Here is a 16,701-nt window from a genome sequence, read left to right on the forward strand (position 1 = left end):
GCTGCTCATGGGTATCATTGAGAGACAGATGAGCTAGGAGCCACCTCTTTCCTTAGGGACAGTGCACTATGTGGATGAAAAAGGCAAGACTGCCCAGGTGGCATTCACAGACAGCTCCATCCAGATGCTGTTCTACATTGAGAAGAGAGAAGCACTGGTTGTGGTTACACAGAACCTTCTCCTGTCGCTCTATGTAGTGACTCCTGATGGGGAAGCTGAAGAAGTGATGAAGGTAGGTGAAAGAGCACGGTGCTGCACTAGCCTGGCTGCTGGATTATGCTCAAAACCTGGGACCAGTTTTTCTTGCCTGCTTTAACTGTCTTTTCTATCTTGGTTAGCAAGATTGAAGAGCTGTCGCTTAAGAAAGAGCAGCTAACCTAGCCGTTCAGTGTCACGTTTTACTGTGGGCCCTTTAGTAAAAGTGAGGAAAATGAAAGATTTTCAAGCATCTCTGGACAGGTGTGGAGAGGATGAGGGATAAGTAGGCTTGCTCCCAGTCTGTGCCCTTCTCAATTAGAGAATTCACCGTCAGCACCTCACTGGGCTTCCACAACAGAGCTGGATAGACCATGAGGCATGGTCCCCACTTTCCAACCCTGTGAAAGTGCTCTGAGGAGGCTTATTTACTGGCCCAGAGCTGGCAGTGGCATTGTCCAGTGTCTGTTGCAATGGCACCTCGGCAACATGGTCTTTTATATCTGCTGTTTGCCACCTTAGGCATGTGCTTTATTTTATACAGTGAACAAATGCTAGTTACCTTGGCTGAACCGTAACGTTTGTAAGATACCAGGATGTCCATGAAAGACATACCTGTGTTGTTACTCTGAACCCTCTGCATGTTTAAGAGGTTCATTAGGAAGGCATCCAGTGCCATGTGCTCCTGGATAAAGGTCACTTGTATCCCCTGTACAGGTCATTTGAGAGGGGGCTGCTTGCTGCACCCATTAATCTTTTGCTCCCCTGAGTATGTGTGTTTTGCCTGTATATGTGTCTGTATACCACATACATGCTTGGTGCCCTTGGAGGCCAGAAGAGGGTGTTGAACCTCATGAAACTGGAGTTGTGAGCCACCATAAGGGTACTGGGAGTTGAACGCAAGTTCTCTGGAGGAGCAGCCAGTGTCTTAACCGTTGAACCATCTTTGTTTCTTTCATCAGTTAAGTTTTTTGTTTGTTTGTTTGTGGTTTTGTTGGGGGTCAGGAGGGTTAGGTTTGGTTCTTTATTTGAGACAGAGTCTCTTGTCACCCCATGGTCTTGGAACTTGCTGTGTAGCCAAGGCTGACCTTGAACTCCTAATCCTCCTGCCTTAGTTCACTCAGTTCTGGGGTTACAGGTATGGGCCCAGCTGGTCTCTTGATTTATAAGAATCTATGACCATAGAGAATGCTGAACTTTCCCTTTTTTTTTTTTTTTTTTTTTTTTTTTTTTTTGGTTTTTTGGTTTTTTGAGACAGGGTCTCTCTGTGTAGCCTTGGCTGTCCTAGACTCAATTTGTAGACTAGGCTGGCCTCGAACTCACAGCGATCCACCAGCCTCTGCCTCCCAAATGCTGGGATTAAAGGCGTGCGCCACCACGCCCGGTTGAACTTTCCCTTTTTAAAGAAAAAAATTTTTTTTTTCTTTTTTGGTTTTTCGAGACAGGATTTCTCTGTAGCCTTGGCTGTCCTAGACTCGCTTTGTAGACCAGGCTGGCATCAAATTCAGCGATCCACCTGCCTCTGCCTCCCGAGTGCTGGGATTAAAGTTATGAGCCACCACGCCTGGCTCAGAATGCTGAACTTTCCCTAAGGAGGCCCTCCAGCTTAGAGAGCTCACTGTGTCCTGGAGCAGCAGCTGGGGGTGGTCGCTGAGTTGCATGGACCTGGTGTCTCAGGCAGCTTGAGCCAACTTGACAAACAGCCCTTACTATATAAATTTCTCACTCACAGTTCTGGAGGCAAGAAGTCCCAATCACAGCTGGGCTGTGGTGGCACTCAGGAGGCAGAGGCAGAGGCAGAGGCAGATCTCTGTGAGTTCTAGGCCAGCCTGGTCTACAGAGTAAGTCCAGGACAGCCAAGGGTACACAGAGAAACCATGTCTCAAAAAACTTACAAAAATTTTTTTCAAAAAAAGAAAGAAAAAAAAGTCCTAATCACAATTAGGTTGCAGCCAATTCAGGTAGTTTTGGCAAGTTGTTGTTGTTTTGTTTTTGTTTTGTTCTGGGTTTGATTTGGTGTTTTGAGACAGGGTTTCTCTATGTTGCCCTGACTATCCTGGAACTTGCTTGCTCTGGAGACCAGGCTGGCCTTGAACTCAGAGAGCTGGCCTCTGCCTCTTGAGTGTTGGAATTAAAGGTGTGCGCCACCACAGCCTGACTGCCAAATTCAGGTTTTGTTGAGGGATTGCTTTCTGGGTTATGTGGAATGGCCTCTCTGTGTCCTTGCCTGGACTCTAGAAGAGGAGAAGAGGACACAGGGTGCTTGAGGGAAAGTGTGAGCATGTGTTGTCTGCTGCCTCTGTCCATAAGCCTGAATCCACATTCTCCATTAATTGCCTTCTAAAGGCCCTAACTGCACATGTAGTCACAGAGGTAGTTGGTGCCTCAGCATATGAATGGGATGGGGAGGGAGAAGAAACAGTTAGTTCATAGCACCTTACTTCAGGAACCTCACTAGCTCCTTATTGGTTGTCAAACTCTTGGAAATTTTGCTTTCTGCACAAAATTAGGATGGAAGATCTTCTCTAAAGTACTGTCATGACAGAACAGGCAGTGCCCAGCCTGCTCAGTATTCACTCTAGAAAGGCCCACTGTGTACTAGGTTGGACATCACTTCATGTGTAAGTTGCTGCTGCTTGCTTCAACATGTTCTTTTTTTTTTTTAGAATTTTTATTTTATTTTATATGTCTGGGTGTTTTGCGTGCATACGAGTCTATGTACCATGAGTGTACCTAGTGCCCACTGAGGCCTGAAGAGCTTGTTAGAGCCCCTGGGACTGGACTTACAGACAGCTGTGAACAGCCCGTGGGTACAAGCTGAGAATCAAACCCTGGTCCTCTGGAAGAGCAGTCAGTGCTCTTAGCCCTGAGCCCCTTAAGAATCAGGCCAGCTCTCCATTTCCACCGTCTCCCTGTGCGGCGGTCCACCCTCACTCATTGAGTCTTGAAGATGTCACTGAAGACCTGATGCCAGGCTAACACAGCTCGATCAGTCATCTCAGCGAGAGTCGTGAGCCCCTTTCAAGTTGCTTTTTTCCTCATACAGGTAAAGCTGAGTGGGAAAACAGGCCGCCAGGCAGATATCACTTTGATAGAGGGCAGCCTTCTTGTGACAGCTATCGGGGAACCAGTGCTCAGGTGAGAGCTTGTCTTCCCACACAGATCCCTGGAAACTCCTGTCAGAAACAGGCTCTCTAGTATACACGCAGGAAATGCACACTGTGCTGAATTTTCACGTGTTAGACCAGTTGGTCTATGTAACTAAACACTAGAAGCCTGAGAAGTCCTCACCTACTCTAACTGTCCTCCCTGCCTTCCCCATGCCCTCAAGCAGCATGACCATGAGAGCTGCCTTCAAAACCGCTTTGCCTGGTTTGGAAGAAATTTGTTTTTGACATTGAGTCTCGTTGCTGCTGTTCATGCTGCTCCAGCAATGTTCTTGCCTCTGCCTCAAGAAACTAGGACTACAGGTGTCCACTGCCAAACCTAGCTCTGCATGACTTCTTAAGAATGGCATAAACAAAAAAAGAAATAGCCGGGCGCTGGTGGCGCACACCTTTAATCCCAGCACTCGGGAGGCAGAGGCAGGTGGATCACTGTGAGTTCGAGGCCAGCCTGGTCTACAAAGCAAGTCCAGGACAGCCAAGGCTGCACAGAGAAACCCTGTCTCAAAAAAAACAAAACAAGAGCGGCATAAAGAGAAACAAGCACTCTGGTGTTGTTTTGGCCACTCTGTTGAACATACTGTTCACTGTTGCCATATGGAGCTGGGATTCCTGCCTTCTCTTCTTCCTCTAACGTCTCATGTAAACTCTCCTTTAGTAGCCCCCCCCCCCCATTTGAGCTGTAAACAGTACAACACCCAGGAGTCTGTAGAGCAGAGCCCTGAGTTTTCTTCCCAGGCTCGATGCAGCTCAGGCGAGAGGAGGGCACTAATATGACCTTCACGGTGTGTTCCCCCTTCCATTCCAGGTTCTGGGACTTAGAACGAGGAGAGAATTACATCCTGAGTCCACAGGAGAAGTTTGGCTTTGAAAAGGGAGAGAATATAAACTGTGTTTGTTACTGTAAAGCCAAAGGTACGATTTCTTGGTCTGACATAAAAATAGAAACAGCTGGCCGAGGTGGTGCATGCTGGGAGGCAGAGGCAGGCAGATCGCTGTGAGTTCAAGGCCAGCCTGGTCTACAGAGTGAGTCCAGGACAGCCAGGACTACACAGACAAACACTGTCTCCGAAAACCAAAAATGAAAGAAAGGAAGGAATAGAAATAACTTTAAGCACTGTGTCAAGAAAAAAAATTTATAGTGAATTTAGAGCCTATTAAAAAATGAAAGCTGGCCTATAATCCCAGCACTTGGGAGGCAGAAGCAGACAGATCAATGTGATTTCGAGGCCAGCCTGTTCTACAAAAGCAAGTCCAGGACAGTCAAGGCTACAACAGAGAAACCCTGTCTAGAAAAACCAAACCAAAACAAAAGAAACATGGAAACTGGCTGGGCATGGTGACACACACACCTTTAATCCCAGCACTCAGAAGGCAGAGGCAGGTAGATCTCTGTGAGTTTAAGGACAGCCTGGTCTGTATTGTAAATCCCAAGACAGCCAGGCCTACACAGAAAAACTCTCTCTCAAAAACAAACAAAGAGGAGGAGGAAAGAAAGTTATCAATCAGAGATGAGCAAGCACGATAAAGCTGTCTTATTTCACATAATGCTCAAAAGATTTGTCCAAAAGAGTGACACTGAGGTTACATACTTGTCCTGTACCTTCCTGAGATGGTATGGGTAGTGTTTGTGCACTGGGGAAAGTGTATGAGTGCATGAGTGTGCAGACACCCAGGACAGATGAACCAGAGTGCCACTGAGCACACAGCGCTAGTGGAGCATTGGGTGCAGCCTGAGTAAGGAGGCTGAGTACAGAGAGAGCAGCAGTCACTGCCTCCTCCTAAGCCTTTCTCAACTCAGCTGACATGCTGTGTTTTTACTTGTAGGTCTCCTGGCAGCTGGTACCAGTAAAGGGCGAGTAGCCATGTGGAAAAAAGTGCCAAACTCCCCAAGTGGCCGGGCCGTGGAGGGCAAGGACATGTGGGCCCTTCAAACACCTACTGAGCTTGAAGGAAACATCACACAGATAAAGGTACAGTATACAGCTCTGTATCACGTTGGATGCACTCATTGCCTGCTGTACCAAATTGAGAACATAATTAAGTTGGACCCTATTGTCAGTTACTCATTTTAACATCAGAAAAATAACACTAACAAGAAATTATATAGATATATAATCCCAATACTTAGGAACCTGAGGCATGAGCTGTGGCTAACCTACGTAAGACCCTGTCTTAAGAAAAAAGAAAATAAAGCCGGGCATGGTGGTACATACCTTTAATCCCAGCACTCGGGAGGCAGAGGCAGGCGGATCACTGTGAGTTCGAGGCCAGCCTGGTCTACAAAGCGAGTCCAGGACAGCCAAGGCTAACACAGAGAGACCCTGTCTTGAAAAACCAAAAAAAAAAAAAAAAAAAAAAAAGAATATATTTTAAATGTCCTTTAATTTTAGTATTGCAGATAAAAGATTGTGGATGTATATTAATATCTGTCAATCTACCTACCAATTCCTCTGTCTCTGTGTATATATATATATATATATATGTATATGTCTATGTATATGTATATACATATATATACACACATATGCATATATATTTATGCATTCATATGTAATATGTTTAAAACTTTACCAAAAAATGGGGGTGGTACCTAGGGAGATGGCTCAGAAGTTAAGAACACTGACTGCTCTTCCAGAGGTCCTGAGTTCAATTCTCAGCAACCACATGGTGGCTGACAACCATCTATAATGTATCCTGATGCCCTCTTCTGGCCTGCAGGTGTACATGCAGACCACTGTATAAATAATAAATAAATCTTAAAACAACAACAACAACAAACACCCTGTTGGCACTCTGTCTGATGGAACAGCGTCATTCTGTTAGTGTTAGTATTCCAATAAGGTGCGTATGGTGACGGCCGTGGTAATAGCCTCTGGGAAGTCCAGCACCAACCATCTGATCCTTTCATAGATACTGCTGACTCCTCCTTTTTTTTTGCTTTTCGAGACAGGGTTTCTCTGTGTTAGCCTTGGCTGTCCTGGTCTTGCTTTGTAGACCAGGCTGGCCTTGAACTCACAGCGATCTGCCTGCCTCTGCCTCCCGAGTACTGGGATTAAAAGTGTGGGCCACCACCACCCAGCTTTTGACATGGTTCTTTTTTTTTTTTTTTTTTTTTTGTTTTTCTAGACAGGGTTTCTCTGTGTAGCATTGGCTGTCTTGGACTAACTTTGTAGATCAGGCTGGCCTCGAACTCACAGCAATCCACCTGCCTCTGCCTCCTGAGTGCTGGGATTAAAGGCGTGATCCACCACCGCCCGGCTAGACATGGTTCTTAATTTGTTGAAAAGTGAACATTTCAGATAGACCTAAAGCTAGTAAACCAACATTTCTCACCAGCAGAAGAAAGCTGGGTAATTTAATGATATAAAACTCTTACACATTCACAGAAAGTAATATATATGAACATGTCATAATCAGAATAACAAATTCCTAGCAGATGTCCTGCTGTTAGAGCAGACCCTAGACAGAACAGCCACATGAGTGACTCCCTGCCAATTCACAACCAGTGTCTATCAGCATTTTACCATTTTTATACAAAGTACTTATCTTTTTTTAAAGATTTATTTATTCTTATATTTTATGTATGAGTGTTCTGTCTTCATGCACACCAGAAGATGCAATCAGATCCCATTGCAGATGGTTGTGAGCCACCATGTGGTTGCTGGGAACTGAACTCAGGACCTCCAGAAGAGCGATCAAGTGCTCTTAACCACTGAGCCATCTCTCCAGCCCCCAAAGTACATATCTTACCATTTTAAAAGTTTTTATGTTTTAACAAGAAGTGGCTTATGGACTCACATAGGGAGCACTTGCATACAGCTGACTGTCTGTTGCTCTGTGATTGATGCACTTGATTCTCCCTACATGGCACTGAAAGTGGGGCTCCAGGAAGAACCTTCTAGCAGTGAGCAGCATCGACTCCGTGTCCATCCTCAGCGAGCAGGCCATGTCGTCACACTTCCACCAGCAAGTAGCCGCTGTGCAGATCTCCCCAAGCCTAATCAATGTGTCTTTCCTGTCCACGGGGAACACACACAGCCTGCGCACTGACATGCACATCAGTGGAGTGTTCGCCACCAAGGTGACTACTGAGGATGGGCTGTGGGTGTTAGACAAGGATCTTCAACGTAGACACACACACACACACACACACACACACACACACACACACACACACACACACACACACACACACCTGCCCACTGGGTCACTAGGGTAACTCAGAACAGCAAGGGGACTTGGTGACAGCTTAAGCCATTCTCATTTCCACCCTGGATTACCATCCTAAATGTGCATGTATGTCATATTTATATACAAAATACTAAAAACTCACAGGCATTTTAGGGCTAACCTGCATCCATGGGAGACTTGGTGACCTGAAGGTGGGATGACAGCATACTGGCACTCAGTGATGAAGGAAAAGGGCACACTTTGGAACATGAAGCAGGCTTGTGGTCTGCACCATACACTTCCTTATCTCTCTTTTGGATACATGTTCGTTTAGGATGCTGTGGCTGTCTGGAATGGAAAACAAGTGGCGATCTTCGAACCTTCAGGATCTACCTTAAGGAACGCAGGTTAGCATCTCTACACCCTGTGAGGGCTCCACACCTCTGCTATTGCCTTGCCTTCTACTGCAGGGTAAGAGGGCTAGCAGGGAGCTAGCAGAACCCTCCTGCCCACACTCAGTCCTGCACCTGAATTACTAGCCACAATGCTGCAGCTCCCACATCTGCTGCCAGGCTCCCTGGGTCGCCTCCTGGGAAGTGTTGGGGTATTTGAAAAGTACAGGGAGACTTTGAGCCAGCAAATCCTCCTGGGCTCCAGAAGGCTGCATGAGCATAAGTAATTTGGTCCCTTCTAAGAAAAAGGGCAGCCAGGCGGTGGTGGCGCATGTCTTCAATCCCAGCACTCGAGAGGCAGAGGTGGGTCTCTGCGAGTTGGAGGCCAGCCTGGTCTATAAAGCAAGTCCAGGATAGCCAAGGATATCATAGAGAAACCCTGTCTTGCAAAACCAAAAACTTAAAAATTAAAAAAATTAAAGAAAAAGGGCTACTGCATAAGTGTCCTCTGGAAGGCTTCTAAACCATAGGCATGAGGCACAGGTAGCTGGCTCTTCACAGATAAGTAGCCAATCTCAGATCTGAGCCCTGCATTTCACTAATTTCTCCAACATTCTCAGTTTAATTTGGCTACCTTTTCCTCCGCACACCTGTATGAGTTAAAACTACAGGAATTTAATTCTCTTACGATTTCAAAGGCCGGAAGTCCAAAATCCAGCAAACAGGTCCATACTCCCTTGAGTCCTCGAGGGGAACATCCATCCTGTAGTTTTTCTAACTTCTGGCTGCTATACTCCTTGCTTTATGGTCATAGAGCTCCAGTCTTTTGTTCTGTTGTCACATAGACCCTGTCTTCTATCCTCCTCACAGGGACACATAACTGTTTTGGGCCTGCCTAGTCAGCCCGGAATAACTTCCCTTTTGAGACTTTAGCATCTATCGTTGTATGTAGTAGTCTTCACAAACACTGAGATTTGGAGCACAAAATCTTCTGGCACTGTCTTAGACCTCTCAAAATACCTATTCTCTGGGATGTGACCCTCCCCACCCCTCAACTTACCTATAAAACCTTCTTGACCTCACCATCTGCACCTCTGTGACATCTTAGCTCTTAGAATCCAGAGTGATCATCATTGGTCATCATCATTGGTCATCACTGGTTATTGTTTCACTCTCTCAACCCTTCTCCACTCACTTTTAATCTCCCTTAATACTTTATGAGTGTGTGGGAGAGTCTCTGTGACCACTACAGCCAGCAGAGTAGCAATCCGCAGGAAGCAAGAAGGTAGTTGAGTTCAAAACAACACAATAGCCAGCGTTAGTTCAAACTTTGCTAGTCTGACCCCAGGTAATTTATTTTCAGCATATTTAAGCACAGCATTGTTTTGTGAAGTTTTTTTCTTGTTACAATTAACTCAATCCCTTGTGTACAATAAAGCTTAAGTCATGACTACATTGAAACTCCTTGTAAAGTGCATGTGACATTTTCCATAAAGACGGGTTCTTTAGATTGACCACATGTGACACCTTCATAAAGATATGGTCTATAGATTGGCAAGTTCACAATAAAGGTCTGGGGGAGGATCCAGTGTGGTCCAGGCTACACAGATAGTGCGAGGTCACCAGGCTGTTGACCACATCCTCTCCCAGCCTTCTGGGTGGAAAACAGGTTGTATCCGTCTCTCCCTTTGAAAAGACAACCCTGTATGTGTAACATTCCTGGTTCGCTTGCTGCTTATCTGTGAGCACAAGAACCTTCTGCCTCCCACAGCATTATTGTCTGAAGTTCTCTGACAGATAGTATTGTCATCCCGCTGTACTGGACAGTAATTCACACACCACCGCTCCTCTTTTTTGAGTCTCAGGAAGCGAGGATGAGCTCCTTTATTTCAGCAGGTGCTAAGATGTCGCCTGTTCCCTGTGAATTGTCACCTCCATGACTAATGTGCTCTGCAGCACCTTTGGCTGTGGCACAGAGCCTCCAGAGTCCCTCTGATGTGGGCAGGTGCTTAATCAGTCATGCCATCCTAGATGCTGTGCTGCCGGGAACACCTTGAACCAGAAGAAGGTGTCTCTTTCTTTCTTTCTTTCTTTCTTTCTTTCTTTTTTTTTTTTTTTTTTTTTTTTTTTTTTTTTTTTTTTGGTTTTTCAAGACAGGGTTTCTCTGTGTAGCCTTGACTGTCCTAGACTCGCTTTGCAAACCAGGCTGGCCTTGAACGCAGTGATCCACCTGCCTCTGCCTCCCGAGTGCTGGGATTAAAGGCATGCACCACTATGCTTGGCCTGTCCAGCTGTTTTTTAAAATTCTGGAACCTTGTTCTGATTCAGTTAAGATTTCTCCTAGAGTTACTATGAAGACCAAGTGACTTGGGATTCCACAGAAGGCACTTGCACCATGCTGCTGCTCTTTTGATGCTCATGCTTTATTTCAGGCACGTTCCTGTGTGAAACATCAGTCTTAGCAATGCATGAGGAAAGCATTTATACAGTGGAGCCAAACCGAATTCAAGTGCGGACCTGGCAGGTAGGCACCTGTTGACAGTGAGTGTGATGGCAAAGTTAGCGCCAAGTTGACAATGCTGTCTTGTGTTCCCAAGTCCTATTTTCCATCAGATCGCTCACAGGAAAATACAGGTCCTGGGGTAGTCTACCCATCCGTGGATGTGACCTCTGGAATAAGAAGGCAGGGTTTGAACCTTTTTCAGGGAAAAGGTCTGTTTCACTGGACCTTGACCTACAAGACTATGGAATAGGAGAAAGTGCTTGTTGGTTGGCTATACATCCTGGAGGCTTTGTGCTATCCATTTAGATGATGTTTCTAGATGGCTATTCCCCTACAGATGAGTGAGAGTGAAGCCAAGATGGAGCAGTGCTGGCCTCCAGTGTAGCAGCATCTATGTCAGATATCCACTCTGTCTGTATCCCACTGTAACTTGCTAGAGCCCAGGACCAGCATGATAGCAACTTGCTGTGGCTGCTGCAACAAATTTCCACAAACCAATGCTTAATGGAACAGAATTTTTTTCTCACACAGTTCTGGAAATCAAATCCTGAATCTAGGTCAGTTGTAGCAAGTTCCTTCAGAAAGCTTTGCCAAGGAGTCTGTTCCTGCTTCTCTCAGTTTCCAGGAGCTAGTTGGTGGTGCTGTCAATCCCTGGTGTTTCTGGCCAGCAGAGATTTCCCTCTGATCTGTTCTTGACGTGGCATCTTTCTGTATCTGTGTCTTCTCTTCATGTTGGATGTCTCAGCAGTGAAGGCGTGTGTGTTCTTACAGAGGGCTGGAATCTATTCCTAGCACCCATGTAGTGGCTAACAACCATCCATGTAGCTCCAGTTCCAGGGAAATATGATACTCTCTTCTGCTCTCCAAGGGAGATCCAAGGCATGTATGTGGTATGCAGACATACTTGTGATTAAAAAATGCATACACATAAGTCTTTTTAAAAATAGCATCCTTACACTGGCGTGAATAGTTCAGTGGTGGCCTGTGTGCTTAGCTTAGAGGGGCCTTGGGTGCCATCCAGTGTACAGAGAACAGAATCACTTGTCAGTGAGGCTGGGGGTCTGCACTGCGCAGTATCAGACAGAGCCTGAGGAGCATCCCTACGATGAGAAAAGTAAACAAATCCGCGATTTACTTATATCCAAAAAGACTCTTTTACAGTAGGGTTTCAAGAAAAGAGATCTTTTGGGAAGCAACTGTTCAACCCATTATATGAAGCAATGTTCTTTAAAAAAAAAAATTTAATTATTTGTTATGTATACAGTGCTTTGCCAGCATGTACACCTGCAGGCCAGAAGAGGGCATGAGATCACATTATAAATGGTTGTGAGCCACCATGTGGTGGCTGGGAATTAACTCAGGACCTCGGGAAGAGTAGTCAGTGCTCTTAACTTCTGAGCCATCTCTCCAGTCCGTGAAACAACATTCTATGACAAGACTGAGAGCCAGTTATAGCCAGTCAGTGTTACTTTGTGAGTTCTTCTTTTTCCTCCTCTTTATCCCCCTGGTTTCACCCCCTATCAACCCAATTTCTTTCCGTTTGCTTTTTCTTTGAGCACAACTACTAACAAACTACAGCCAACCCCCCTGAATGACCAACAACAACCACACCACCTCTCTGGGCTCTAGCATTTATATACCCTCTAAAAATTTCCCAGAATTCTAAATGTCACAAAATTGCAGAAGCTGTCTGCAGCTGGCAAACCATGCCTCTGCTAGAGCATGAGTAAATCACAGTCAGCTGCTGCAAACAATCCAAAACAGCCCCGCATCCCTACACCTGGGGTTAAAACGAAAACATTCTTACATTATTTTCTGTGTTTCGTTTTTGTTTGTTTGGTTGGTTGGTTTGGTTTTTTGAGACAGGGTTTCTCTGTGTAGCCTTGGCTGTCCTGGACTCGCTTTGTAGACCAGGCTGGCCCTGAACTCATGGAGATCCACCTGCCTCTGCCTCCCAAATGCTGGGATTAAAGGCGTGCACCACCACTGCCCTGCATTTTCTGTGTTTCTTAAAGAAACCAAAATTCCAGAATTGTCACTAAAGCCTGTCTCTGGTTTTATCCATTAATTGATTGAGAGAGGAGAGAAAGATAAAGGAAAGAGACACTGTGTATGTGCACACATGTGTGGTATACCTGGGGTTATAGAGCAGCATCGGGTATTCATCTTCTGGCTCCTTCAATTTTTTATATGAGACAGGGTCTCTCATTAACCTTGAACATCACCACGTCTGCCAAGCTAGCCGGCCCACAAGCTTCCAAGTATGCGCCTGTCTCAGCCTCCCATCTCACCATCACTGGGATTCAGGGACACGCCATCGTGCCTGGCTGGATGTGGGTTTTGAGGATCCAAATTCAGATCCTCATGCGTGCGAGACAGCGCTTTACCATTTGAACCATCTCCCCAGCTCTGGTGTTTCTTTTTTTTTTTTCCCCCGAGACAGGGTCACTCTGTGTAGCCTTGACTGTCCTGGACTCACTTTGTAGACCAGGCTAGGCTTGAACTCACAGCGATCTGCCAGCCTCTGCCTCCCAAGTGCTGGGATGAAAGGCGTGTACCACCACCGCGCCCGGCCCTGGTGTGATGTTTTTAAAGTGTATTCTTCTCTTATGCAGCCCACTCAGCTGTAGCCTCCCCTTCTCCTAGTTGTCTCCCACCACCCTCTTCTCCCAGATCCACTTGCTGCTCTGTTTCTCTTCAGTGATTTTTATGTGGAACTTTGAGTTGATTCTTGGAGCCCAGTGTGCTTCACTGGATTTGCCACATCCAATATCTTTTTGTTTTGTTTTGTTTTTCAAGATAGGGTCTCTCTGTGTAGCCTTGGCTGTCCTGGACTCACTTTGTAGACCAGGCTGGCTACGAACTCATGGCGATCTGCCTGCCTCTGCCTCCTGAGTGTTGGGATTACAGGCGTGCGCCACCACTGCCTGGCCGCCACATCCAATATCTTGTACCCCCTGCTGTGCATCCAGACCCCTGGCCTAAGGTTGTGACTTCCAGGTATCAGACAGTCAGTAAACAAGACAATAAGTGCCTGAGAGAAAACGAAAGGAGAAGGGACAGGAAGGGCCTCTTGTTTGGAGATAAGGTGAGGAGGAAGCACCATGCAACCCTTACACCTCCTGAGAAGAAGGAAATAGTGCTAGTATTGAATTTATGATGTCATGTTTTTGTGGTGGCAGTTCTGAAATTTTGGTTTCTTTAAGAAACACAGAAATATGGCCAAGTGTGATGGTGCAAGCCTTTAATCCCAGCACTCAGGGAGGCAGAGGCAGGCGGATCGCTGTGAGTTCAAGGCCAGCCTGGTCTACAAAGTGAGTCTAGGACAGCCATGACTACAACAGAGAAGCCCTGTCTCAAAAAGAAAAACCTAAAGAAACAAAGAAACACAGAAATATTATAAGAATGTGCTTTCATTTTAATCCCAGGTGTAGGGATGTGCATCTGTCTTGGACTGTCTGCAGTAGCTGACTATGATTTGCCTCTTGCTGTAGCAGAGGTGTAGTTTTGCCAGCTGCAGGTAGTTTCTGGGATACTGTGATGTTTGGAATTCTGGGAACTTTTCAGAGGATATATAAATGCCTGAGCCCTGATAGGCGTGTGTGTCCTGTGTGTGTGTGTGTGTGTGTGTGTGTGTGTGTGTGTGTGTGTGTTGGCAAGGGGGTTGTTAGTTGTTTTGGGTAGTTAGTTGTGGTTTATTAGTAGCCGTGGTCAAAGAGGAAACAAAAGGAAAGAAATTAAATTCAGGGATTTTCCTAATTCCTCTCTCCGCATATCCTTCTTTATCTAGTGTTAGGGGGTGAACCCGGAGGCCAGAGATAAACTGTGGGGGAAAAGAAGAAACCACAAACTAGCAAAGCCCAGCTAAAAAACGGGACCTCAGTGTGGGGCTAGACTGTTAAGGATGAAAAGTGGGAAATGTGGTTTGAAATGTTGTAGGGGAAATGACAGGGGACAAAGGAATGCATTCTTTTTTAAGAGGCCAACCAAAGTTTTGTTTTGTTTTGTTGTTTTTTAAGACAGGGTCTCTCTGTGTAGTCCTGGCTGTCCTGGACTCACTTTATAGACCAGGCTGTCCTGGAACTCACAGCGATCCACCTGCCTCTGCTTCCTGAGTGCTGAGATTAAAGGCGTGTGCCACTTTCACCAAGTGAGGCTACTGCTGAAAGGTCCCCCATTTTGTTTCCAGAGGAGATTTTTTTTTTTCTTCTTTCTTTTGCTCTTTGTATATTTTGTTTCAAAACAGTTTGAATGACTGGCTGACTGAGGGTGAAATATTTGGGCATGAGGAGAAAAAAATGGCCAGAAATCAGAAAACAAAAGGGGTCACTCTACTCTCTCTATTCTGAAAGGGTTTCAGAGTTGACCATGCAACTGGAAAGGTTGCAGATGGAGGTGGAAGCAGTTGGGAAGAAGGAACACCAGAAAAGAATAACAAAAAGGCTTAGTCCCAGTGACTAAGCGAGAGAGCCAGAGCTTCCTGTAGGAGGAAAGCGGGAAAGAAACCGTGTGTGAGGGCAGCGGGGTCAGAGAAAAGCTGAAGAAATGAGAGGACAATCTGATGAAACAGCCCATTTTGAGAGAAAGGTTTAATCTCAAACCAGCCACACCACCAGAGTTAGATGAGCCCCACCCCCCCGGGGTTATGAGATCACCATGAATGTTCCCATTAGTCATACAGCATATGCCTGCTAATGGTGTGGAACAAGGCTATGACAAGATATGGCTTCTATCGGAATAACAGATCTAAGGTGGCTTTAAGAAGCCATGATTTCTTTTTTTTTCTTTTTCTTTTTTTTTTTTGTTTTTTTGTTTTTTTGTTTTGTTTTGTTTTTCGAGACAGGGTTTCTCTGTGTAGCCTTGGTTGTCCTGGACTCAGTTTGTAGAGTAGGCTGGCCTTGAACTCACAGTGATCTGCCTGCCTCCGCCTCCCGAGTGCTGGGATTAAAGGCGTGCGCCACCACGCCCAGCTGAGGCCATGATTTCATGTGGGATGCACTCACCTTATGTTAAACAGATTCTAAATAAGTGGGATACTCAAAATTAGCTGCTGACCCAAAAAGTTCTTATTTCACTGTAAATGTCTCTGTTTATAATTTCCTTCTACACCCAGGACAATTAATGGCTTAAAACAGAAGGGGAAAATGTAGTAGCAATTCTGGAATTTTGGTTTCTTTAAAAACACAGAAATATAAGAATGTGCTTTCATTTTAATCCCAGGTGTAAGGATATGGGGCTGTTTTAGACTGTCTGCAGCAGCTGACTATGATTTGCCTCGTGCTTTAGCAGAGGTACGGTTTTGCCAGCTGCAGAAAGTTTCTGCAATTCTGTGATGTCTGGAACTCTGGGAACTTCTCAGAGGATATATAAATGCTAGAGGAGCGGGGCAGCGGTGGTGCACGCCTTTAGCCCCAGCACTCGGGAGTGAGAGACAGGCAGATCGCTTGTGAGTTCAAGGCCAACCTGGTCTACAAAATGAGTCCAGGACAGCCAAAGCTACACAGAGAAACCCTGTCTCAAAAAAAAAAAAAAAAATGCTAGGACCCCCAATCAGTAGGGTGGGTGGTTGTTGCTCATTCAGGGGGTTGTTTGTGGTTTGTTAGTAGTTGTGCTCAAAGAAGAAATAAAAGGAAAGAAATTAGACTCAGAAATATCTCTCTCCACTCTATCCTTTCTGTCCTATCTAGTGATAGGAGGTGAAACTTAGAGGATAAAGGGTAGGAAAAGGGGGCTGGAGAGATGGCTCAGTGGTTCAGAGCACTGTCTGCTCTGCCAGAGGTCCTGAGTTCAGTTTCCAGCAACCACATGTGGCTCACAACCGTCTAGAATGTGATCTGATGTCCTCTTCTGGCCTGCAGATAACCTCTAGATATAGTACTCATATATGTAAAATAAATAAATCTTTTTTTTTTTTTTTTTTTTGAGACAGGGTTTCACTGTATAGCCTTGCCCGTCCTGGACTCATTTTGTAGACCAGGCTGGCCTTGAACTCACAACGATCCACCTGCCTCTGCCTTCCGAGTGCTGGGATTAAAGGTGTATGCCACCACTGCTCAGCATAAATAAATCTTTAAAAAAAGAAAGAAAATTTATTTTTTAAAAAAAGGTGGTAAAAAGAACTCACAAAGTAGCAAAGACCAGCCACATGTTTTCCTATAGCCTATAGGTCTGAGAGAGCAGAGAGGCTAGTAGTCAGGATATCCAGGCCTACTGGTCAGCCTACATCCAGAGCAAAGTGTCTCTTTCCTGCCTGTGCTGTCTCTTGTCCATTAGC

The 16,701-nt window shown here is 45.6% G+C and overlaps 1 protein-coding gene across 1 annotated transcript in view; it reads left to right on the forward strand.

Moving 5' to 3' along the window:
• The window catches only part of Ift140 (intraflagellar transport 140), a 98,920-nt gene that overhangs the window by 15,623 nt on the left and 66,596 nt on the right, over window positions 1-16,701 (forward strand). The window contains exons 6-12 of the mRNA XM_051168236.1: window positions 57-232; window positions 3,242-3,333; window positions 4,168-4,274; window positions 5,187-5,332; window positions 7,240-7,443; window positions 7,867-7,939; window positions 10,357-10,448. Coding sequence (XP_051024193.1) covers window positions 57-232; window positions 3,242-3,333; window positions 4,168-4,274; window positions 5,187-5,332; window positions 7,240-7,443; window positions 7,867-7,939; window positions 10,357-10,448 — 890 coding nt within the window. The remainder of the gene's footprint in view (window positions 1-56; window positions 233-3,241; window positions 3,334-4,167; window positions 4,275-5,186; window positions 5,333-7,239; window positions 7,444-7,866; window positions 7,940-10,356; window positions 10,449-16,701) is intronic.

Source organism: Acomys russatus, chromosome 25, assembly GCF_903995435.1.
Source record: "Acomys russatus chromosome 25, mAcoRus1.1, whole genome shotgun sequence".
Lineage (NCBI taxonomy): Eukaryota > Metazoa > Chordata > Mammalia > Rodentia > Muridae > Acomys > Acomys russatus.